At 41.9% G+C, this 24763-nt stretch overlaps 1 protein-coding gene across 1 annotated transcript in view; it reads right to left on the bottom strand.

The window, feature by feature from the left end:
- SOBP (sine oculis binding protein homolog) overlaps window positions 1-24763 on the bottom strand; it is a 114815-nt gene that overhangs the window by 41776 nt on the left and 48276 nt on the right. Inside the window, exon 5 of the mRNA XM_065402125.1 lies at window positions 2257-2352. Within this exon, the coding sequence (XP_065258197.1) occupies window positions 2257-2352 (96 nt within the window). The remainder of the gene's footprint in view (window positions 1-2256; window positions 2353-24763) is intronic.

Below are 24763 nucleotides of genomic sequence, written 5' to 3'. Positions count from 1 at the left end.
TAGCATCGGAAAAGTAAAACTATGACAAATTACTTTTATTACTTCCTTAAAAAAGAACTGAAACCTGTCCAAAAAACACACAGAGGACAAAATACTAGGTTGGATGACTCAGAGCTTTTGCTGAGTACAACAAGAGTTACGTAATAGTACAATATTTTAAACATAGATTGATAGGGGGAAATGTAACTGTACATTAAAACAATGCTTGGAGTGGGCATTAGTTGCTCCATTCATCTATTTTAAAAGCAAAGCAAAGTTACATTTGGATTAATAACTGAATTATTTCATGGATCAGACAGTGTTAGTGTATTGTGTCAGACTCTATCCAGCATTCCTGGTACACTCAAAACTCCTGATGACTTCAGTAGGAATTTTGCACATGCTGGGAATGCACAGTATCAGGCCTGAGGAGACTAGTGCTCTTGTAATTGGCTGTGGTCATTAAGGAATGAAACTCTTTTTATTTAGTAAATATATAATATTAGGGGAATAATTATAAATTTGGCTCAATTTTCCTACTCTTTGGCCACTTAGGTCTTAACCTTGCTCCAGTCAATCAATAGGAACTTTGCAATTGATTTCAGTGGTAGCAAGATCAGTTCTTGAGGCCCAGATTCATGCCTGGTGTAACACCTTTTGTTCAAGTGGCATTCCATTATGGATGAGTCTTGCCCTTTTGGGTAACACAAGTGGCACAAAGCACCTGGAAAACATCTTAACCAGCTACTGGAGATTTCCTTAGTAAAGGGTATCCTTGGGTGACACGTTGCTACCACTATGGCTCTAAGCCAGTCCCTGTCCTGTCCCTGTTGTAGGGGGCATTCCTAGGGAATAGGGGCATGGTCAGTGTGTCTCTGTGTTTTGGTTATTCACAGTTATTGGAATGACCCCTTGGGGGGCTTTCACTGCTTTAGTTTATGCCGGATACTGGATGGATCCCAGGCTGATCCTAAGATTGGGGAGAAAACAAAGGTGATACAAAGCCACCTTTATTGCCCATTTCCCCTGTCCTGTGCCAAGCACAGCTCAGCTGGACTGCAGAACCCAGCCTTTTGTTTTTAAACCACTGATATGAGAGTGAGATCCTGGGGACCAATTTCTGCACTTAGTTACATGAGTGTAACTGACTAACGTACTTGGGGGTTGCACATCTGGAACTGAGAGCATTCTCCAGCCCTATATCTTCTGTAGAGGGGATTTGCTGAGGCAGAGGAGTTGCAGCCAGTGTTCCCCCTCTCCCCCCTTTTTATATACTTATAATTAGAAAAAAGTCTGTAAGTTGCTTCAAAATAAAACTGAGTGTTCTCATTTTCCCCAACTATTTCCACTTAGCCAAATGAGGTCTTTACTTGCTGGTGCTGGGAAGAAAAGGAAATGTAGGGAAAAGTTCTATAAACTCATCAAAAGCTCCATTTTCAATGGCAATGTGTGAATCTCTTTTTAAATAAATGACAATTCATTCTCTGTTTACTTTAGGTAAAGAGAAAAATTCATTGTGGAGCACTCATTTTCGCAAGCTAATTGAGAATATTAGGTCCCAACAGATTCATTTAATAGAAATATAAGAGGCATTCCTGCTTGTTTTTAATCTAGCCTAGCTGCAAATGCTAAAATGAACAGCAAATTAACCCTGCCTTGGAACAGAGATCCTTTCACAGCTGATATCATCTCTCTTACGGCTTGTAAACATTCCAGGCTCCTTGTCAGTACTTCGCTGGCTTTCATTCCTTCCCCACAAAAAAGAAGTGGGGGAAAGCGCCTGACTACATTTCACTAAAAAATAGAGGAATAGTTGAATTCTAAAGGGAGTACTGCGTGTCAGCTCTGCTGTGTTTCCTAGCAGAACAAAATATTACAATAGTGTCTGAGAACAATGTAGAGCTAAGATTGGGGCAGGAGGGCGGGGAGGTGTCTTTTACAGCTTGTGAGGCCGGTGGGTTTTTTTGTTTTGTTTTGTTTTGTTTTTTTCCTTGTGCTTTACTAGCCATTCCCTTCATGGCTCCTTATGAACTACTGTACAAGACAAGATAGTAAGACAAGGCCATTCAAGTTCTATAATCAGATATAAAAGATTTGCAAACAATTTGAGATGTTAAAATTGTTCATTGATATCAGAACTAGCATTAGAACTCTAAACAGGAAAAAAAAGCTGTAATATTTCATAACGTATGTAATCATGAACAAAAGCCTTTCAAAAAATTATTTTCACTGTGCTAAAGTAACAATCTAGACTTGTTGTAAGTATGTTATTCTTACAAGTAGTTCGCAGTTATTCTTGAAGGCAAGCCTTGGAGTTTCCTTAGCATAGTGCTGCTGGGGAAAATTTTCAGCATGTCCATCTTCATCTCTAGCCTGAAGGGAAATATAATGGCCTATTTAGGGACTTACAAATAATGGAAGAAAAAAATAGCTAAAAGCATAACAGCTCAGATCATTAAAACAAACGGGAATCCCAAAATACAACATTATTAAGAAATTTGTTTAAATACGCAGTACACCTTTTAGATATGAGAACTTGGGATGCTGATTGTTACATAGTTTAGGCTGAACATGCAAATTCACTGTGGTGTAATAATTAAAACAACAAGAGACAAACCCAAAATGAAATATTTGAGCTGGAAATTGTGAGCACTTAAGGGTTTCAATTTACTTCATTGCATTTTTCAGGATTACATTACATACGTACTTGTTTAAACTTTTTTTTTTTTTTACATGCTTAAGCAATTCCTAGATAACGTACCTCTATTTTCATTTTAACAGCAAGGCCATTACAAATAGCTTTTCATACTCATAATTTACATGTAATGCTATTAGAGATAAGTGGATTCTCCCTTCATTTTTAAGTAAAGCTCTGAAAAGAGCAATCATCTAACAAGAACAATGATTCTTCAATCAAATGTGGTAAAATATTTAATTAAGAAGATGCATTAAAAGTTACTGGTTATTTTGATCTACGCTGTCAATTAAGAAAGCTGAAGTTTAAATGGAGACATTAACAGAGCCCATTAGCAATATTGCTTGCATATAGTATTTTCCTTCTAATCTACAACATTTTCTGGTTTAGAGTTAAAGCAAAAGGGAGTAGTAGGTGAAAGGAGGAGTGTCAGCAACACACTCATTACACCGTTCATTTGGGTGACACTTGCACTCTGTTCCGCTTTCATCTCATCTAATCCCTGACTGTTCACTCTTTCTCAGCCTCCTAAAATTCACAGCTGAGCTGTCTCCTTCACATATGGCTTGCATATAATTATGCATATTCCATTTTACACTGCATTAAAATGATGAGCTTCTGGCTCCATGCCAGCTTATTTAAATAGGCCCCCAGTGAACTAGGAAAAAAAAAAAAAAAAAAGAGGAACACAGGAAAGCCATACAGTAAGCAGCAGGTAGCTCGGTCTTCTGTCTCTTTAGATAAAACGTATGTCTGCTGCAAAAGGAACAGCTGAGAACTACCTGTTGTGATGTATGGATTGGGGAAGGGAGGAGGAGAGAGAAAAACAATGAACACACATCTATGAAGCTATGACAGCACTTACATATTGTTCTTCCTTAATGTAGTGTGAGCTGTCCATTTTCATGTGTCATATTCAGAGCTCTGATAAATTTTTCTTTTTAGTGTTGGCATTTATGAAAGATATTTGCACCTTGTACAGACGCTCCCCGGGTTACGCAAGACCCGAGTTACGCAAATCCGCACTTACGGAAAAAGCTCCATAAATTCCATAAGCAATTTTTTTTTTTCCTGGCGTAATTGTTGGGTATGCGTTCCCAACGCAAAATTCGACTTACGCAAGGCATTCCGGAACAGAACACCTTGCGTAAGTCGGGGAGAGTCTGTAAATTCTATAACTTGTTGCTTGTCTTCAAATAAGCTTCTGTCCCTCTTTGTGGAGGTGGAAGGTGTTTGGGTTGTGAAAGGGGAATGATAGGGTTAACAATATTGAAGTTTTTAAAAAGTATCTATAAGTATCTATACCTGATCCAAAGCCCACTGACTCCAATGGTTTCTGAATCAGGCCCCTAACTGTAACTGTGGTGTGGACACTAGCAGACTTCACTTCCCAGGGATGTTATCAATTTAAAATTCAGTCATCTGTCTGAAAATGTTTTACAAATAATATCTAAGATAACTATGGCATAACTATCATTTATATTACAAGATGAAGGGTAAAATAACTAGGTTTGTTTACTTTGTATATTTCACAGCACTTTTGTCTAATCTATTGATCAGTTTCCCCTTTTGTCTGTGAAGATCTCTCACACACCAGCTAAGGAGAAAGATTTTTTTTTTTTTTTTTTTTTTTTTTTTTAAGGAAAATGTGATTGTAAAAGCACAAAAAACTGACAGGGGATTCAAGCAGGTGAAGTACCTGAAATTACTTTTAACTCATTTTTTTTAACTGACTAGATTTCTGTTCACTATGTCTCTTTTATCCCTGCACTTTAAGAATGAACTCTCCCACACACACCAAAAATTTATCCATCCTGCCGTGTGGAACACTAAACATGTCCAGGTTAGACTGTGTTGTGTACCCTGCCTTTTCACTTTTTAAATGCATGCGTTGTCCTTCCCTCTCCTTCTCCCTCCCCAGAGGAAGTAGGATTTAATTAAGGGCCTCTAGCAGGCCTTATGCTCAGACCATTCTTCCAAATAACCTCAAGTGCAGCTGGGAGACAAATATCTACACAAATGCCCCTCTCAGAGTGGAATTTGAGCTTGTCAGCTTTGTGTCCCAAAGCAGCAGTATAGGGCTACTGACTAAGTCACTAGCTTTCCACCCACTCTGTCAAAAAAGAAAACGTATGATACTCAAATGAGAGAGAGAGAGAGAGAGAGAGAGAGAGAGAGATCTGTCGGTATAAGGCAGGTATCATGTAAGGCTCTGAAGTGCTACCTGGCTTCCACTGAATACTAGTTACACTGTATCTAAAGATATTGCTTTGTAACAGCCTGTACATGACAGTGTACACATTCTAGCTTGTCAGTGACCGTCTGTAGACATGTACTGCTGCAATCTGTAAGTACAAACACCTTATAAAACTAAATAGAAATTTGTTTTTATAGTGTGTGTGTGTGTGTGTGTGTGAGTGTGTGTGTGTGAGAGAGAGAGAGACAGAGACAGAGACAGAGAGAGAATATACAGTCAAATCCTATTTCACCCTGCCCACCTAACCAAAATTGCCACACAAGCTGATGGTAATGCACTGCCTCCCCTACTTATCCAAACTTTGTTTTATCCAATTTTGAATGTCTCTGACAACTTATCGGGCAAAATCTACATGTACTTATACTCACAACAGTTTAGCTACATGGTGATATCATTTATGATTGTAGTAACGGCCTTCTCTAAAGTAGGATAAAGCTTATAAGAAAAATGCACAAAAATCGCACAAGCTAGCCCATAAAAGTCCAGTGCTATTTAGCTAAATATGCTTCAAATACCTGGTTATTAAGGACAATAACAGCAAATATCTCAGTAACCCAGACTCATAGAATATTTGACTACTTGCATAGTCAAAACTTGCAGTCCAATTCCTGTGAAATGCCCTTTCAAACAGATGGGCCATCCCAATGTGACAGTTACATCCAGACACATGATAGATGTGCATGATTGGATGTTTCTGGTACGACAATTAGCTGGAAAAGTTTAACAATGCTGCTGTTCAAGTTGCTGTAATTAGATTTCAAAATTAACATCCCGTTAAGATGAATTTCGCCTGTTCATCTCAGTCCTGGTGCTGTTGTTTCAGTCAGTGTGGCTACAGATGCAAAAGACAACAGGGCTGCCATTTTCATTGTGAAGGTTATCATTTCTACCAGAAGGACATGGAGCTCCCTCTTTTCTCCCCACAAAGTGTATCTTATGAAGAATACAGCAAAACTTGCAGGAAATCCACAGTTAGATGCTAATCCTTGAAATGTTATGGTCCTCTGGATTTCTATTGTCCCAGCTAATCGGTTATTATTATGGTTCCTCTACTCACTTCAACCAGTAATGGTAAAAATAGTTCTCCACTTCCATCTATGGATATTCACTTCATAAATATATTATTACACTAACTAACTAAATTGGGGCCTCGCCACAAGTCCTGAGTGAGGCACAGCCCCAGAAGCAGACCAGGGACCACAGTGGGGACTACAATCTGTAGAACATATTCCGTTATTTCTGCAATCATGGAATAAATGGACAAATACTGCAATCCCTATTTAGGGAAAACTCCCACCAATGCTTATGGGAGTTTTGCCTCAGTAAGGCTGCCGGATTTTGCCCAAACCACAGAATGAGGCAATAAACCACATTTAATTTTTTTTTAACCTTTTGGCCTTCTCACCTGCACTCTGCCCATAAATCCATCTCAGCTGGTACTATTCCTAGTATTCCAAACCTCTCAGCACCTTTCAGACAGCCACTGTGTATTTTTAAAAAGGCCACAAAATTGTTTAATAAATTCCCCTAAAAGTCAGATTAGTGAAAAGCAAAGGTTGCAAATCACACTTTAAATAGTCAGTCCTGGACTAGTTCACAGGTTTGTTTTCTTATGACCGCCCCGGGCTAGAAATAAAGGCCCTATTAAATAGTTCCCAAACTGCGGTCTGTGTGCCACCAGTGGTCCTCTTAGCAATTGCTGGTGGGCTGTGGAGAGCTCACTGGTCACATGATGCTAACTCCCCTTTTTTTCCAGCTGCTGAAATGCATTAAAAGACAGCTAAAAATACATTACTTTCCTAATGTTATTTTTCCATGTAAGCAACTGCTGCAGTCGCCACAGGAATGTTATTTGGTCGCCAAGGAGAGGAGAAGTAGTCCAGGAGACAATCCCTCTACTAGAGGTGACTGGCAAAGGAAAATAGAAATTGGGTCTGTGCCCCTTTTTAACTTCTTTATGATGCATTAAGAGGGGGGAGGTCAGAAAGGGTGCTGCTGATTTTCCACACACACCCTCTTTCTGCTTATTTTTTATATTAGAAACTCAGATGATGACATCAAGGGAATAGTAAACTCTTGGGAGACATGTCCACACCCGCCCCCCTCCCGTGATTGTGCCTGTGCAGCTGGAGAGAACCTACACACAATAGTTTGCTGTCCATTAGGCACAGCCTACTTTGATTTCACTGGCATGCATGGCAGCCAGGGGCAGCGCCACGGACTCCACAGCTGGGGAGGGCTTTCTGATCATGTAGGAGCTCATGTAGAGGTGCCTTCAAGATTCAGTTCAGCTTTGCAGCTTGAGAGTCCAAGCAGATGGTACAGTTCAACACCTTGAAGTCCCCTATGGCACAACTTCAGTCTATCTCTTGGTAAAATTTGTTTAGTGTTTTAGGATCATTTGATAAATAGTGGTTTATAAACATCACTTCTTAGCAGAGATGGATCCAAATAAAAACCATGGGTGTAGTTTTTGGGGGGAGGGCACTGCCTCCCCAAACTGCAAGTTTTGGGCAGGTGCAGAATTTCCGCCTCCCCCCAGGCCTCCATGTGCAGCCCCATTGGCCTGAGTGGAGCTGCTCCCGCAAATACAGAACTCAAATGACACCATCCTGTTTCTATAATAGCCAAAAGCAAATACCAAATCTGACCACCCCAACACTTAGGAGAATCTGCATTCAGAAATGGATTTAAAACCCCTAAATTGGGGAGGTCTGGCACATAATAGTTTTGGTGAGGATACAGGTTAAGGAGCCAGAGGCCTGGCGTGAGGTTATTATTAGTAAGAAACTGGAGAAGCACATCATTAAGAACTTTCCTTTCCATTATGTCAACATACGAAATACTGTCTGATTTTGAAAAATAAATAAAGGCCCTGTGTGTTAAACAGGCAGTTCTGCTGAGAAAAAAATGCTCAAGGAAAATATAATATTGTGTGACAAAGGAGACAGGGCTGTCCTGTGAAATAACAGGATAATAACTGTTTCTGAAGTAATCCCCATCAAAGTGATCTCAGCTAGTAAGGAGCATAATGTTCACTTTCTGACACAGCTTGAGCATATTTGTTTTCTCTGTGCTTGAAAATCTAATAAACAGTTAATTTATTTTGTATGATCAATAAATACAGATGCCCCTGCAAGGGTTGTGGCTCATAATGGTATCATATTGTGCGTTGGATTTTTTTCAATCACATTTTTCTGGTGTGACTATACCATCAGCCTATATTTAAAATGCAAGCTCTAAGCCCCATTGTAATGCAAGCAACATTATAACTGAATCAGGTAAGAAGTAGTAATAACAAATCACTCTAGTGTGCAATGAAATCATACCTTTCATCCCACTACACTTTAAAGAGACAGTCAAGACCTTGACAATGAATGAAGGACTCAACCCTCTGGATTCATTACGTTTTTTTTTTTAATGTCTGTTTCATATATGGTGTACATAAGCAATTACACTCCACAGGTTTTTGACTCGGGATTTTCTTTTATAAATTATTTATAATACTGTACTCTAACAGAACCTTCCATCTGATGATCTAGAAGCACTTTATGAACATTAATGAACATCTTTAGTCTCACAACATGTCTGTAAAGCATGAAGTACTATTCAGCCAAGTCCTGAAAGGCATTGAGAACCTACTGCTCTGATGCTTAACCTGTCTTGAGTTTTGTCCCCTTCATCTAATTTTTATAGATGGGAAAACTGAAGCACTGAGAGGTTAAATAACTTGTGTTCACAAGCAAATCAAGGCAGAGCCAGGACTAGAACCCATACCTATACCCTACCAGTCCTCTGCTTAATCATGAAACTCCCTTTGCGTTTTCAAATGAAAATCCTCTGTTAACAAAGTAAACCTAGAGAAACTCATTTTCCCTTTAAAATCCAGGCACATCCCATCTTTTTCCTTTCTCTACGGGATATTAAATAGGCAGTTTCTGTTGTTACTGACTTCTCTAGGGCTGTGCTAATCCTGTCCTGACAGTTCACGGTATACTGATATATGAGAAGTGTTCAGGTGGCTGACACAAAAGCTAATTTTTTCAAACCACACAAACCTTGACACATATCATAATTTTTTCATATCCAATGCAGAATATTCAAAGAATAAATATTATAACAAATACATAACATCGGGATAATTTGAAATAAACTTTGCTTATTGCCCCTGTGACCATTTCTTGGTCAAGTCACAGCTGCATGGGACTTTAATAAACGAGAGGCTATTCTGCTGATCTGATCTCTGATTAACGATAGGCCCCATTGAGAGACGGTAATGGACTGTGCCTGACAGTTATTGCAGCATATTCACTGTCGGCCTAAAATACAGCTAGAACACAAATGATAATATACTACATACTTCCTAGCAGATTCCATCTTTGTAACGACTAGCTAACTCCAATGTAGCCAAATATTCCTAACAATCTCTCTCTCTCTCTTTGTGTTTCTTATTTATTTTAATTTATGAGATAAAAGCTTTCTTGAATTTATTTTGTGTGGTTCATTGTCAGGGAACTTGAGTATTCCTTTCAATTGATCCCATTAGTACAAGGATTCCAGAATACAGATAAGATGCTCATGTACAGAGAAAGCAAACATTTCCAATTAGCCTCCCAGAGAAAAGGGGGCGCGGGGACATAAAAACAACAATAAGGAAAAAAAATCCCTCAGATGTTGGTTATGGTTAGCTGAGGCCCATGAACGAAACAAATCACTGTCTCTAATGAATTTGTTTCAATATAACAGCTTCCCACAGGACTGTAAATATTGAACTAGCAACAAACAGTTTCTCTGATCATGATATCACATACAAGATTAATCAACTTGACTTGGAGCATAATTTTTATTTATTTTTTAGCAATCCCTAACTGGTTTAATGAACCCTTCTCCCCACTGGCTTTTATAGACTAGCCGTGATCAAGGTACCATTACTATAAACCCTCACCTCCTCCCTCACTGACAGCTCATCTTATTAGCCTCACAACAGTCAATATCCAATTAAGGGATGCCAAATTTGATCAATGGAGAAGATAACAATGAGCCTTAAAGACTCAGTGGCCTTTTTTAATTCCCGTTTTTTGTATTGTACAAACATTTCCATGCTCTAAATAGGCCTGGGGAGGGAAAGAAAAGGCCAAATCTGGGTGGTAAAGCCCTTCCCTAAATCTGTTGTTCCTGCAGGCTACTACTTAATAAATGTTAAGCTCTGATTAATGCTATGTGTTTGTGTGTGAGGGAGATAGACATGGAGAAGCATTTATTCTCTTCCATATCTTCCATAGTCTTTCTTTCAAAGTGTAACAATGTGAAGCTCTGTTTAAATAAGAATTAAACTTGTGACACAACTTATGGGTGACATGCTACTTGGTCCATTAATACATTCAAATCTAGGGGCTATAACATTTAATAATAATTATAATGTTAAGATCTCCATGAAGGGATGAAAATTCTGTGAGGAGGAGGAACCTAACAGGCAGGGAGCTTAGTTGGAGGGATGGAGGGGGAAAGCTTCAGGACAATCTAAATTTCATCTCCCAGTCTTTCTGAAGATGATGAATAGCTGTAATAAAAGATGGGACAGTGGCAGTTATAAGCTGCAGAAAAGTAAAATCTGATTGGAGGTGAAGGACATTAATTACAATACCAGACAGCTGAACTGGAGGTGAAGGACACAGGTCATCATTATCAACACTTCCTTTGATTATGTACCTTTAGATTACAATTAGTTTTTGATCCCTTCACTCTGAGTTATATCTTTAAAGGCAATGAAGGTTGGTATAGCACAGGGGTGGGCAAATACAGCCTGGGGGGCACATCCGGCCCTCCAGACGTTTTAATCCGGCCCTCGAGCTCCCGCTGGGGAGCGGGATCCGGGGCTTGCTCCGCTCCAGCACTCCAGCCAGGGAACGGGGTCAGGGGCTTGCCCAACTCCGTGTGGCTCCTGGAAGCAGCAGCATGTCCCTCCACCAGCTCCTAAGTATAGGGGCAGCCAGGGGGCTTTGCACACTGCCCCCGCCACAAGCGCCTGCAGACAGGGCAGCATCCAGAGCCGTCTGGCTGCCCCTCCACGTAGGAGCCAGAGGGGGGAGCTTCTGGGAACTGCTTGAGGTACGCACTGCCCAGAGCCTGCACCCCAACCCCCTCCCGTGCCCCAATCCCCTGCCCCAGCCATGATCCCCCTCCCGCCCTCCGAGCCCCTTGGTCTCAGCCCGGAGCACCCTCCTACACCTCAAACCCCTCATCTCCAGCCCCACCACAGAGCCTGCACCCCCAGCTGGAGCCCTCACCCCCCCCCCGCACCCCAACCCTCTGCCCCAGCCCGGAGCCTCCTCCCGCACCCTGAACTCCTCATTTCTGGCCCCACCCAAGAGCCCGCACCCCCAGCCGGAGCCCTCACCCCCTCCCGCACCCCAATCCCCAATTTCGTGAGCATTCATGGCCCATCATACAATTTCCATACCCAGAAGTGGCCCTTGGGCCAAAAAGTTTGCCCATCCCTGGTATAGTAGATATAAGGCAGCTTGTCTTTCCAACTTTCCCTATCTTCCTTAAAGTACTAGTTATTACCATGTGCTGCATTCATGCTGACAAATAGGATGTAACGTAACATGTCCAGTGTCTTCCTAGAACTATAACAGCATTTAAAAGAGAACTGGATAAATTCATGGTGGTTAAGTCCATTAATAGCTATTAGCCAGGATGGGTAAGGAATGGTGTCCCTAGCCTCTGTTTGTCAGAGGATGGAGATGGATGGCAGGAGAGAGATCACTTGATCATTGCCTGTTGGTCCACTCCCTCTGGGGCACCTGGCATTGGCCACTGTCGGTAGACAGGATACTGGGCTAGATGGACCTTTGGTCTGACCCGGTACTGCCATTCTTATGTTCTTATATTCTTAACTATGCAGAAATTCAATTCTGAATCAACAATAGCGCACCTGTGTTTTCTACTATCCTCTGCCACCACGTGCAATGCTGCATCACAATATTACCTGGCAGGATGCCAGTAGGGTGACCAGATGAGGGGAAGAAAATATCGGGACACATGGGGGGCAGAGCTGGCAGAGCCGAGTCCTGCCCCGGCTGAGCAAAAAAAAAAAAAAACCACAGTGCTGCCGGCAGATATCAGGACAAATGCGTCCCGACCAAAGATCGGTCAGGACGCGGGACAGACAACAAAATATCGGGACATCTGGTCACCCTCGGTGCCAGCAACATATACAAGGCCTAAAAAACCAAGGAGACTGGCCATCCAGACTCATGAGAATGTGGATAGCAAACTGATCTTCTTAGACAGTGAGAGGTGACTGTGAACTTTATCCTTTGACTGTGTCATGGGATTTTCTTTTTATTGCACGTGAATTAACTTTGCCTGCCTGAATTTGAGTACTGAAATATATTGGGCAAGAGCTAATGTTTTCAATGCTGTGCGCTGGTATTACAGCAAAAGAAACCAACCAACCTCTACCACTTTAATTTCTCAAAGATGTGCTTACAGATGGAAATGCTTTTACTGGACAAAAGGCACAACCTCAAACACATCTACTGCCTCCTCTGTCTCCCTCCTTGACTCTAGCCTTTTACTTGCCACCAATATCTGTTCCCTGAACTTTCCTCCTCCTCCATGTCCCCTACCTGCCTGACTAATGCACATTCCTTATCTGTGGCTGCACCAGACTCTAACATGTTCACAACTCTGCTGCCTGTCTCCACCTGTGTACAAATAAATGTGTCCATATCACCCCTGCCTCAGCCAACACCTCAGTTCCTCATCCATCTCAAGGTCCATTTTGAAATGGCGCTCTCTGTTTTTAAAGGCCTTCAGGGGTTTGTTCCAGCCTATCACTCATCTGTATTTAGTGCCCGCCCAGCCCCCTCTAGTTGTCTAACATCAGCTACCTTTCAGTCCTTTCCTACCCACTATTATCAGTGATGTAATAGCTTTGTCCTCTGCCGCTTCTGCTCTCTCCAGCTTCTCCCTCTTCAAATTTAATCTTACAACATACTTTCTTTCTCCTTAGCCTACACTTGTCATTGCCTCTCTCGCCTCCTGTCCTAATGCTTTAATTTATTCACTGAGTGGGGCAGGTCAGGTCTGGGACATCTGGAGCAATGGCAGATAGTTTTATGGTGCAAGGGTCTCTATAGGCCCATGGAAAGGAATCAACCTTGTCTTCTTCACCACAGGCCACGCAGCAGCAGAGAACTGTTTGGTGGCCACTAATGAAGCCCTCACACGCCTCCAACTCCTGCTGTGCAGGGGATAATGGCTGTGGGATCCACGTAGCAGCTGGTCCACTGACCTCAATCCTATTCCCCAACTGACCCCTGCCTCACCCTCTAAAAACCTGTTATGTAGGATGTTGGGCTTCCCAATGTGCTGGAGTGCAAAGTCCTTTCATAGGTTCCTGAATCCTAATCCGGCCCTATTGCGCTATAGCTTCAAAGCCTGCGGTTCCTGTAGTTAGTGCAGAAAATACAGGAACTTTGTGTCTTACTTTAGGGTAGATGTGAAATGACATCTCTGTCTAAGGAGACTCCATAGAGACCTGTACAGAAATGTAGCCTTTCATCCTCTGTGCTCTGTTTGTGCTTACAACCTGTTTCCCATTATTTAGCTGACAAAGCATGTGACCATTGTCTTTGGTTATGTTATGTATAAAAGTAGCAGGTTGCAAGGCTAATGGGAATTGAGTTCCTGTTGCTGTCACTGTACAAAAACAGAGCAGCATCAAGCAAAGAATCAATTCTAAGTAAATCCTTTAAGCAAAATGCTACCCTTGAATGTTGTCTCTAGCTGATGTACCCAGCCGTATTTTCTATTCCACAGCTGACTCTACCAAAAGCTAGAGGCCTGTTCTCATTACTGGCTCCCATCCTGCATACCAGAGATACAGAACTGGAATGGGCCTCCTGGGTCACTGAGCCGCAGTCCCTTATCATATAACTCCGTCCATGGACTTATCAACCTCCATCTTACAGCTGGTTACATTGTTTGCCCCCACAACTCCTATTGGAAGGCTTCTCTGATAGTCAGAAATCTTCTTCTAATATTGTGGGTACTGGCTTTTTCAGAGAGGGGAATGGGTGTTGCTTCTTGTTGCTTTGGAGTACTTCTTAAAGCCTGTGGCTAAAACTGCTGTAAAGTGAATAAAGCCTCTCTTTTCCCTCAGGGTAGCCATCAGTAATTCTATGGTTAGACAAAGATTGATCTAGCAAGATAATCACTGGGCTAGAGATAGATGTTCCGCCTGGACATCTGAAGGTTCCAGCTGACACTGGAATTGGCCCACACGTCCCTGTGCTAGCACTCACAGGACTGCTGGAGTGATGTTAATATGGGCTGGGGGGAAAGGAGGGGTGTTATGGAATTTGTCTCCTTTTCCTCCTCAGAATGGGAGCTGTGGCAATAGAATTATAATCTAAATTAATTCCATCAAACTATGCAATTGACATTGTCAGTTTACTACTGACATCCTAGTGATCCTGTCTGTGCAAGGCAACTTTACTTTTTTTTTTTTTTCCTGTGGGGAGGGAGAAGGAACAATTATTTGTCTCCCTTGCATTGTTTCACATATTAATTGTTAGGAATATTATTCCCATTATCCTAATTATGTGTATTTTCTTCACTACACTCTGCCTAGAATTAAACCATTATTACACAGATCTCCATTGTTCCTCCTGGTTTAAAATGCTGATGCTGAATCACTGGCTTTGGAGATGGTGGAAGTGGATTACATGTGAGGGAGAAGGTGAAAGACCTGATGGGACCACTGGCTGTGAAAAGGAGAATACAGGTGCCTCTCCAACTGAGACACCTCGCAGTCTGCAAGGGCAAGAAATCTTATGCAGTGAATGCAAGGCTTTAAAAATCAGACTCTGTAATCCTTTGAAAGCAGCAAGGGTTTCTTTTGAAGGTCTAGGTCACATGCCTGGCAATACCTCATGTGGTGTGTCTCTTTTGCCATTTGTTTATTTGCTCCTGGCAGTTTTGGCAGTGAAGTATCAGAGTGAAATGCACACCACGCTATACATATGGTGGGAAGAATCTAGTGCATCAGTTGAATGCATACTGTACTGTATACACATTCTGTTTTATCGCTGAGCACAGCTGTGCTGTAAAGGCTTACAAAATGTGAAGCCTTCTGTGCAGCAAAAACATCGACTAGAGAAGCTGGCCTATAACTTATTAGGCTGCAACACAAGCCAAAAAAAGCCAGAGTTAAAGCTGACAACTCTTGGCACTGTGATTAAAAAGTACAATGGCTTGAGCTAAAGAGGGGGTGTCAGCCTGGACTTTGTGTTTTGGGCTTTTGGTGGTTTGGGTCACAAATGTTAGATTATTTTGTGCCAAGAAAACAATCCACAGGCCCTGCACTTAGCTTCCAGTTAGAGATGTGCAAACAAATATGCAAATTATTCCCCAAGTGCCCCGCCTGAGCTGCCAGGCTGTGTGCACTGAGAGGGGTGTCAAGGAGCGGGTGGGGGATGGAATCTTCCCCACGAAGCCAAAAAGCAGCAATGGATCTATTCCATTCCTGTTACCGTAGCTCTGAAGCTCCCCTGGCGCCTGCTACCCCGGCTCTGTGGGCTGAAATCAGTGGGAGCGTACAGTGGGAAACAATCCTGCACTGGCTGGACTGAGTAGATTTTTTCCATCTGTTATTTCTGTGAACTTCCAGCAAGAGCAATTTATTTTAGTTTGTTTAGCACATTAATATTGATATTTAACAAATCTATTAACTTTTGTAAAATAGTCCTGGTTTCTCAGCGTGGGAGTGATCTTAAAATACACGGCTCACCCATTGCTTCACGTGTTCTAGGAAGGCTCGGTTGTTGAAGGGTTTTTGGAGGAGATGTGGACTCTTACCCTCCAGATGTCAATTCACAACACAGCTGTTTCTATTGTGAGAAAGCTCACTGAAACTTAGGGCTTGTCTATTCTACCACTTTTGTCAGTATAACTTCTCCAAGCCTCCTTAGATGGCAGAAATTTTTTTGCATCAGCTAACTGGCTATCCTCACAAAGTCTCTTAGATACCATGGTGACCAGTGTGGTACAGATATACTCCACTCTATACGCTCTCCTTCTCTGCTCCCTCAGTTTTCTTCCCTCTGTTTTTTCTTCCTTTTAGAGGGAGCTGTCCCTTCTCTAATTCTGATTCCAATTAAAACTAATTTCATTAGCTACAGTACCCGTTTTTTTTAATCACCTTAGTTCACTCCTAACTCTATCTTGTTGGCTTTTATGAAAGCATGAAGTCCATAATTGCAAACCTCTATCAGTCACAAGTTGTGACAAGAGGAATGAGTAAAATGTATACAATACTAGATCTAAAGAAAGGGGAATATGATAATGGAAGCAAATAAAAACTTACAGACTTCATAAAGATATATAATTTCTCCTTTAATTGGCACACAGAAGAGGATGTTAGAAGTAGGGGGTGGAGTTTGTTCCATTCTTACAGAGAATTGTTTGGGAAATGAATCAACTCTTAACAGTTTAAAACTGGTGTAGAGTTTCTTCAAGAGAGGGTGAAGCGTCCTAATTTAGATGGGGTTGATCAAATGCTCTAACAGTTCATGAAAGCCTAGATATTTTGAATTCTCTTTTTGAAAGCTCTGTTAAAGCCCAAAATGGATGAAAAATGTTTTAAGTGCTGCCTGCTGTAGCAGAATCCCTGTGGCAAGTATAAGAATGCCTAAGAACAAAGCTTAAAAGAGACTCTTTAAACCACACTTCTTGGATCTGCCTTGATCAGACCAGATGCCATCTTTTTCACTTCCTTGCTCACCTTCACACCCACCAGCTACCCAGCACAGATCTATTCTATTCATACTCCCACTACAAAGAAGGAGGCCTGAGATCTAGTCCTCTGCAGAAGTCAGAATTAAAATACTCACTGATACAACTGACAAGCTTGATGGATGAACAGAGAAAGATGAGCAACAGCTGGAATCTGCTGAGTCTAAAGTCACTTCCTGTGAGAAAGCCCATCAGGAGGATAAATCTTACATGCAATCCATGAAATTAAGAGTTTTTGCAAGACTGAGAGAAGGCTTGGAAACCAAGTACAGCACATGTTCAAAATAATCAGGTTCCAGGTTTCCCCTCTAGAGCAGAAGGCACGGATCCTAGGGAGTTTGTCAGCAACACCATGTAGCAACTTTTGGTTATTAATGTGGAAAAACAACCAATATTTCTGGGTGGAGGCTACACCTTTAGAATTCCTATGAGGAGATCCATTAGAGATGATAAAAGGGTTGCTGCCTTTATAGTGGCTCTGACTGACAGGGAGAAGAGGGGCAGATATTTAAAAGCTGTTACACAAAAATAAATCAACAGAATGGTTTGTTAGCTATGCAAACAAAGCAGAAGGGAAGAGGGCAGTGAGCAAAAGAGCCTTCAATCCAAAGAAACCAATACACAGAGGCAGTGGTTCTTTTTAAAAAAACAACCCAGCTTTCATATTTTAGAATGAAATCTGTGCAGTGAAACTTCATGAGATGGCAAGGACAAAGGGGCGTGTCCTGCAGTCCAAAAGCAAAGCAGCAGACAACTGACTGGAACCATCGAAAGTCTCTCAGGAAGAAATTTTAAATGTTGACAAATTTTAAATGTTGACAAATTTTATAATGTCAGTATCTGAGATGAATCAGTTACAATAGCTAAGATTCTAAATATATAATGTTTGAAAAATAGTCCTATGTATACTGGCATAGGGCTACTCATATATACCTTCAGGCTCACCACTGACTGCCTATAAAGTGAAAGAACTTACTCTTATTCTACCTGTTGATTTTTTTAAAACCCTGAATGGAAAAGGACATGACGACATAAGGGTAGGTCAGACTAGATCAGTGGTTCCCAAACTTGTTCCGCCGCTTGTGCAGGGAAAGCCCCTGCCGGGCCGGGCCGGGCCGGTTTGTTTATCTGCCGCGTCCGCAGGTTCGGCCGATCGCAGCTCCCAGTGGCCGCGGTTCGCTGCTCCAGGCCAATGGGAGCTGCTGGAAGTGGTGGCCAGTACGTCCCTCGGCCCGCACCGCTTCCAGCAGCTCCCATTGGCCTGGAGCAGCGAACCGCGGCCACTGGGAGCTGCGATCGGCCGAACCTGCGGACGCGGCAGATAAACAAACCGGCCCAGCCCGGCCCGGCAGGGGCTTTCCCTGCACAAGCGGCGGAACAAGTTTGGGAACCACTGGACTAGATATTCATAATGGCTCAGTCTGGCCTTGAAAATCAATGAATAAGAGGTCATTAATTAATCCCTGTACTGCTAGGTATTGTATGCTCTACTACTATCCATTTCATATGGGGTTCCATGATCACATCGTAGCCTGGTCAGTGGTGACCAAGGTTTAGCTGTGACTGCACCTAAGGTGTGGAACTCAGTCTCAATGGGCATTTGCCCCAGGCCATCACTCCCTCCTTTATTTTTTTCAAAGTGTTTACAGTCTTCAGAGCTGTTTGATTTGTTGATCTGGTTCATCTATTACTGCAGCTGTATCCTAATAACATCTAGGATATTTCACAAGCTCTTAACTGAAGAGGATCACACAGGGTGTAAATTAGCATAGAATATGAACTTATTTGTTTAAATGAATTTAATTATTATCTTTCTAGTATTTATCTGATTTTGAGGGCCTAACTGCACTACTCAGCTAACTGGGTAAACAGTAAAAGATGAATGGAAAACTGGAATTCCCATCCTGTAGAAAATTCTGATGTTCTGACTTTTTTTCATCCAGAATAGGGTTGAAAAGTTTGAAATACTGATTTCCCGCCCCTCCCTCCCCCCGAATGAAATTTCTGAAAAATTTCAATTTGGAAATGTCACATGATTCCCATGATGCTTCATGTGCCTCAGTCAAGAGGGGAGACTGTAGTGTATCATGGTATATGTAATCTGGCCAAGGAGCCCAGCCTATAGGGGAGGATGAGGGCATGAAACACCCAAACTACAACTCCTATGAGGTAATACAGCCTCATTGAAAAATGCAGGCTAGATTGAATTTACTTGAAACAAAACATTTCAGTTCAACAAACCAAAAATATTTTGATTTTTGGGTCAAAGCAACTTGAAACAAAATATTCTTTCAGGAAAATAAAAACATTTTGGCCATTTTCCTGCAAAAAACTACAATTTTACAGAAGCTTCAGGATCATGCCATTAATGTCCTGCCAAACCAGAGCTTCTCAAAGTTTTTCACAGTGTGGATCGCATCTTTGAGAGTGTGTCTGTGGACTCCTTCCCCTCTCAGTGGTGATCAATCATTCCTCTGGCAATGACAGCCACTGGTTACATGAAAAAAAAATAATTAGGAAAGTCCTTTAATGTATTTTTAGCCTCATTTAGTGCAATTTAGCAGCTGGAAAGCAGAAGAAAGATTGTTTCACCTGAAATGCCTGCTCTGCAAACTACCAGCAAGTACACCCTGTACCATCAGTCATCTACAGGCCACAGGTCAAGAGTCACTGCCTTAAACCACTTGATCAATGCAGCGTCCCTGGTATCTCTCAAGCTGTGGCTGTAGTCTGAGAAAAGATTCCGTAAAACTGACACTGTGGGTCTTGAATTCTCTTTTGATGGTTGCGGTATCAAACTTAATCTGTTTATAATTTTTTTGGTTTTTTTGTTTGTTATTTTTTTTAATTCTTATGCCAGCACTGCAAACTCAGTCTGGGCTCTAAAACTCAAGCTGTGTACTTGCTGCTTTTCATTGTTGCCAGACCAGTAATAACTTTTCTGTAGTTTAAATTTTCTAACAATTCTGTTGATGATGCCTAAGGCAGGAAACAATCTAGCTCATTCTTCCATAGCTATAATGACTCTGCAGTACTCACAGTAATAAAATGTGCTTTGGTCAGTAAAGTAAGTAAATATGACACACAGAGAGAAGATACCTTAAGTAAGAAAATCAAGGTGGGTGAGGTAATATCTTTTATTGGATCAACTTCAGTTGGTGAAAGACATAAGCTTTCTCTAATATCCTGGGATCAAGACAGCTACAACAACACTGCAAGTAAGAAAGTGCCATTGTTACACAGTCACTTCTCTGGATACAAATTCATTTTTAACAGAAGTAACTTGTCTCTTTCCTCCGTGGAGGAAAAGTACTGTGCTAAGATCAGCATCAGGAAGGGTACAGGATTAAAACTAGGGATAAGGGAGGGAGTATTTAGGAAGTTCAGAGGTACGTTAACTCTCAGAATATACTCGCTCTCCCAAAACAAAAACCTGCCATTCAGCTCTTGAAATCTGAAACTCCTGGTATGAATTTGAGCTCTGTCAAACCAATCTGGTCTGCCATAACTCTAAAATGGAATTCTGTACAACTGCCGATGAAAACAGGTGGTGAGTGTCCAGTTCAAATTTGTAAGCAGTGGACCATTTTAAAATTCTCATCTTCCCACCCCCACATTTAAGAATTTCACTGTCAAAAGAAAATGGGCACCTAAGAAAAAATTAACACCTCCATTTTAATTAACATAGCTGAGGCATACACAACATCTATAAATGTTTGTAAGAATATAATATAGTAAAGAAATATAAAAGTATTGTTTTAAACATGTAGTATTTGCTATTCTGCTACCAAAACATCAGAGCTGTACTTATAGAAATAACCTGCAAAATTGCAAAATATGACATCTGCGTCTTCTCTCACTTAGTTCACTTTTACAACAGTATAACTCTGACTTCATTGCAGTTACTCCCGATTTATACTAGTGTAGAAGTGAAGAATCAGGCACTCTCTCTTTTGAAGAACTGATTTATTTTACTAAACTCTATTTTTCTGAAATATCTGATTTATCTTGAAATCACTGGTATAGTGTACTTAGGTGAAATCATTAAGAAACAAGCCAATGGGACTAGCTAATGATTTGTATTTGAAAGAGAGATGCTTTTTGCAGGTATTTCTTAAGCCCATGGTATACTAGCAGAAGCACTAGGAAATTATGCTGCACCACTCAAAGCATTCATTTCTATTCCCACAGAGTATTGGTGTTCTTATTTAAAGAAATAATCCTCACAAAACTGTAATAATTATTCCGTCCAAACAGCCCAAAGCAAATGACGCAGTCTTTAGACAGCTGTCAGGGCTCAATCTTCCAAAAGCTTTGATCTTAATGAAACTCATTAAGGAAAGAAATTAACAGAAAATATCATTATTTGTCTTGTTTCAGAAAGCTAAACAGAAACAAAGGGCTTTTTAACCTAACAAGTAATTTGTCCAATCAAAACTCCCTTGTTTCAGGTTTCAGAGTGGTAGCCGTGTTAGTCTGTATCAGCAAAAAGAACGAGGAGTACTTGTGGCACCTTAGAGACTAACACATTTATTTGGGCATAAGCTTTCGTGGGCTAAAACCCACTTCATTGGATGCAACCAATAAAGTGGGTTTTAGCCCACGAAAGCTTATGCCCAAATAAATGTGTTAGTCTCTAAGGTGCCACAAGTACTCCTCGTTCTTTTCCCTTGTTTCACTTAGTCTTGCCCACTGAGTAAATATGTCTAAGTTGTTGATGTTGCAGCTACATACAGTTTGGTGTATTGACATGGAAATATTAAGAGACTAATAAGGAGACTATCCTGTGTTAGAACAGCAGCACTGAGCAGCCTGTCTCCTAGCATCTGCACGCTGTGTGCTTCTACAAGCATATGTAAGTGTTCAAGGTAATCAATATGCAACCTGTAAATATTCCAGGCTAATGAAAGATGAAGGGTAATAAACTCTAGAGAAGGGATCTTACAGATAGATCATGACAACTGTTGTTGTTTGTTTGTTTGTTCTGACACAGTCTCCAACAGAATAAAAAATACCCACACGTATCTTTTCAGATACATGCTAGGCATCTATGTTATCTCTGATTACCTGTCCAGAAACACACCAAGAAACATTTTACTGTGGTTATGAATCTGCGTGGAATTGACAGGAGCATGCTGTGATGTAAACTACTCAGAAAATGCAGAGATAAAACTGACATATCTCACTATACTATCTTCAGTGTGTTCCTTGCACTAAATAGATTGCTGCTTCTGACTGTTTGTTACATTTCAGATGGGCTGGTGCAGCTTTACTGCACCAAAACCCAGTTTGTCTACATGGGTGTTGGAAGGACTGCAAAAGTGGGGGTGCGGGGAGAGGGAAGCAATAAGACATGATTAATATCTGCAGAATGAGGAAAATCAATCACGAATAAAAGCAACCAAAAGGGGCAAATGTGAGTGACATTGTGACCTGTGCACCAGGTTGTAATCCCATTCCCCCATGACGGAGGGTCAGTCAGGCCAAATTTAATTGAGGGTCATTGCAACCTAGTTCATGCAGTCACAATGGCACTCAAATTTGGCCCAGCTGCCCCTCCGTCATGTCAGCAGGGAATGGGATCTGCTGTTAGGCCACCCAGCTCCAGTCAAGGGCCCAGGAGGACAGGCCTGGGCTCCCTGGGTCTCCTCCTGGTACCCCTGCCAAGTCTGTGTTCTCAAAGGGGGAGGCATAGTCTTGCCCCACCCCATCCTCCATCTCCAGCACCTATGTCTGTCTGTCTTGTCCTGTATTTGTTCAAGGTGAACACCAGGGGTGAAATCCTGGTCCTTTGAAGCCAGCAGCAAAACTTCTATTAACTTCAGCAGGGCCAGGATTTCAGCCCAGGTGTTCCTTGGAAGGAGTGGCTAGGGAGGAGAGGAAGCAGCTAAAGGGAACAGAAGGTATGTTTAAGAGCCTCTGAGGGAATATACAGAAGGACCAGGAAAGGCATAGAAAAAGTTACAGATGGAGGAAGAAGGGTACTGGGATCCATTGACAGAATTTGCAGGCTGAAATTTCCACAGAAATCTTTCTGTAATCCCCATATTTAGTTCTAAAACCAAGCAGACATGATTCATAGTTACATGAAAATGCTCGGTTCCGTTTATTCAAGAATTTGTTTTTATGCTAACGTTGATTTTAAGTGGTAGCTTGTAAATATGGCAAATAATTAAGTTAAAACAAAAAATTAAGGGTGATTAAATAATGAACATAAACTGCATTTGTGATTTCAAGTAGATTGTAATTTAAGTACCACTAACAATCAGTAAATGCAGAAGTTAAACCTATACCTATTATTAATAGTATTAAGCCTCTTGCCCTCCCAAATATAGAAATCAAACTATACCTATGCTAAAAACGTAACATTGTTTCCCGTTTGCATTTTAGTCATGCAGAATATGTAGAAAGCATTTTCACTAGTTTGTTTTGACTGTGGCCATTGGGGTCAGTAAAAGGAGCAACAGGAAAGGTGTCAGGATCTGGTAGGGAAGGTACAGAGGGTGGGAGGGAAGGTATGTAAGAAGGAGCAGCGTGAACATGCAGAATGTTGAGAGCTGTAGGTGTAGAGTGAAGAGCAAGGGAGATGGAAGTGAATTGTAGGTGTAGGTGTAGAGTGAGGAGCAAGGCCTAATGGAAAACTGTTGAAAAAGTAAGAAGGGAATGTGGAGAGTGCAAGAGCCTTCATGCAAAGGAATTAAGCAGAATCAAGCCTAAAAAAAATCCATCCAAGTCAATAGGGTATATATGGCTTGTATGATAACACGGGTCATCTAGAACAGTGGTTCTCAAAGCCGGTCTGCCACTTGTTCAGGGAAAGCCCCTGGCGGGCTGGGCCAGTTTGTTTACCCGCCGTATCCGCAGGTTCGGCCGATCGCGGCTCCCACTGGCCGCGGTTCGCCGCTCCAGGCCAATGGGGGCTGCGGGAAGGGCAGCCAGCACATCCCTCGGCCCATGCCGCTTCCCGCAGCCCCTATTGGTCAGCAGCGGCGAACCGCGGCCAGTGGAAGCCACAACCAGCCGAACCTGCAGATGCGGCAGATAAACAAACTGGCCCGGCCCACCAGGGGCTTTCCTTGAACAAGCGGTGGACTGGCTTTGAGAACCACTGATCTAGAATATGGTTTTGGGAAATGAATTTTATCAAAGCTGTCTCAAGGTCAGAAAAAGCCACGTCTGTCTTAATTGGAATCAACTGTATCTTCTTTTTCCACCATCACAGCTCACTGGAAAATGCCCTCTACCTCTGAGTTGGACAGATCCCTCCTGACATTTATCACATACCGTATAGAGTTTCCAATCCAGAGTACAAACAGCACAGTCCTTCAAAATAACAAATACTCCAAACTCATGCCCAAAGCAGCAGGCCTGATTGTGATCTCAGCTGCGCCAACATAAATCAGAAGTAAGTCCATTAAAGTCATTGTAGAAAACTCAGTGAGAGTGAGCAGAATCAAGTCCCTATATCCTAATGCTGCATGTGGGACAAACTAGGAAAGTCGGCTTTGCCTGTGCCACAGAAGCCTTTTGCTAACACTACTATCCAGGGCCGGCTCCAGCATTTCTGCCACCCCAAGCAAAAAAAAAAAAAAAAAAAAGCCGCGATCGCGATCGGCGGCGGCAATTGGGGAAAAAAAAAAAAAAAAGCCGCGATCGGCGGCAGCGGTTCGGCGGCAGGTCCTTCGCTCCTAGAGGGAGTGAGGGACCTGCCGCCCCCGAATTGCCGCAGGTGCCGCCCCTCTCCCTTGGCCACCCCAAGCACCTGCTTGTTAAGCTGGTGCCTGGAGCCAGCCCTGCTACTATCACGTTAGTGGCTAGCTGAATTTCAATGAGTTGGGGAAAGCTTTTGGTTTATGCTGTACCCAACTGTCTCTTGTACTCACATTTTCAGACTATATATTATGTCCTTTTGTCTAGTAAAGCCAGTGAGCAGCTAGATTAGAAATAAATTACATGAATCCTGTTGCTGTGTAGGGAAATGGATCAGATAACCCACGAGAGGCTCTTTCTACCCCAAATAATTGTAT

Source organism: Emys orbicularis, chromosome 3 (genome assembly GCF_028017835.1).
Source record: "Emys orbicularis isolate rEmyOrb1 chromosome 3, rEmyOrb1.hap1, whole genome shotgun sequence".
In the NCBI taxonomy this organism is placed as follows: Eukaryota; Metazoa; Chordata; order Testudines; family Emydidae; genus Emys; species Emys orbicularis.
The sequence above is the reverse complement of the archived record's forward strand: the minus strand, read 5'-3'. Positions and strand labels throughout refer to the sequence as shown.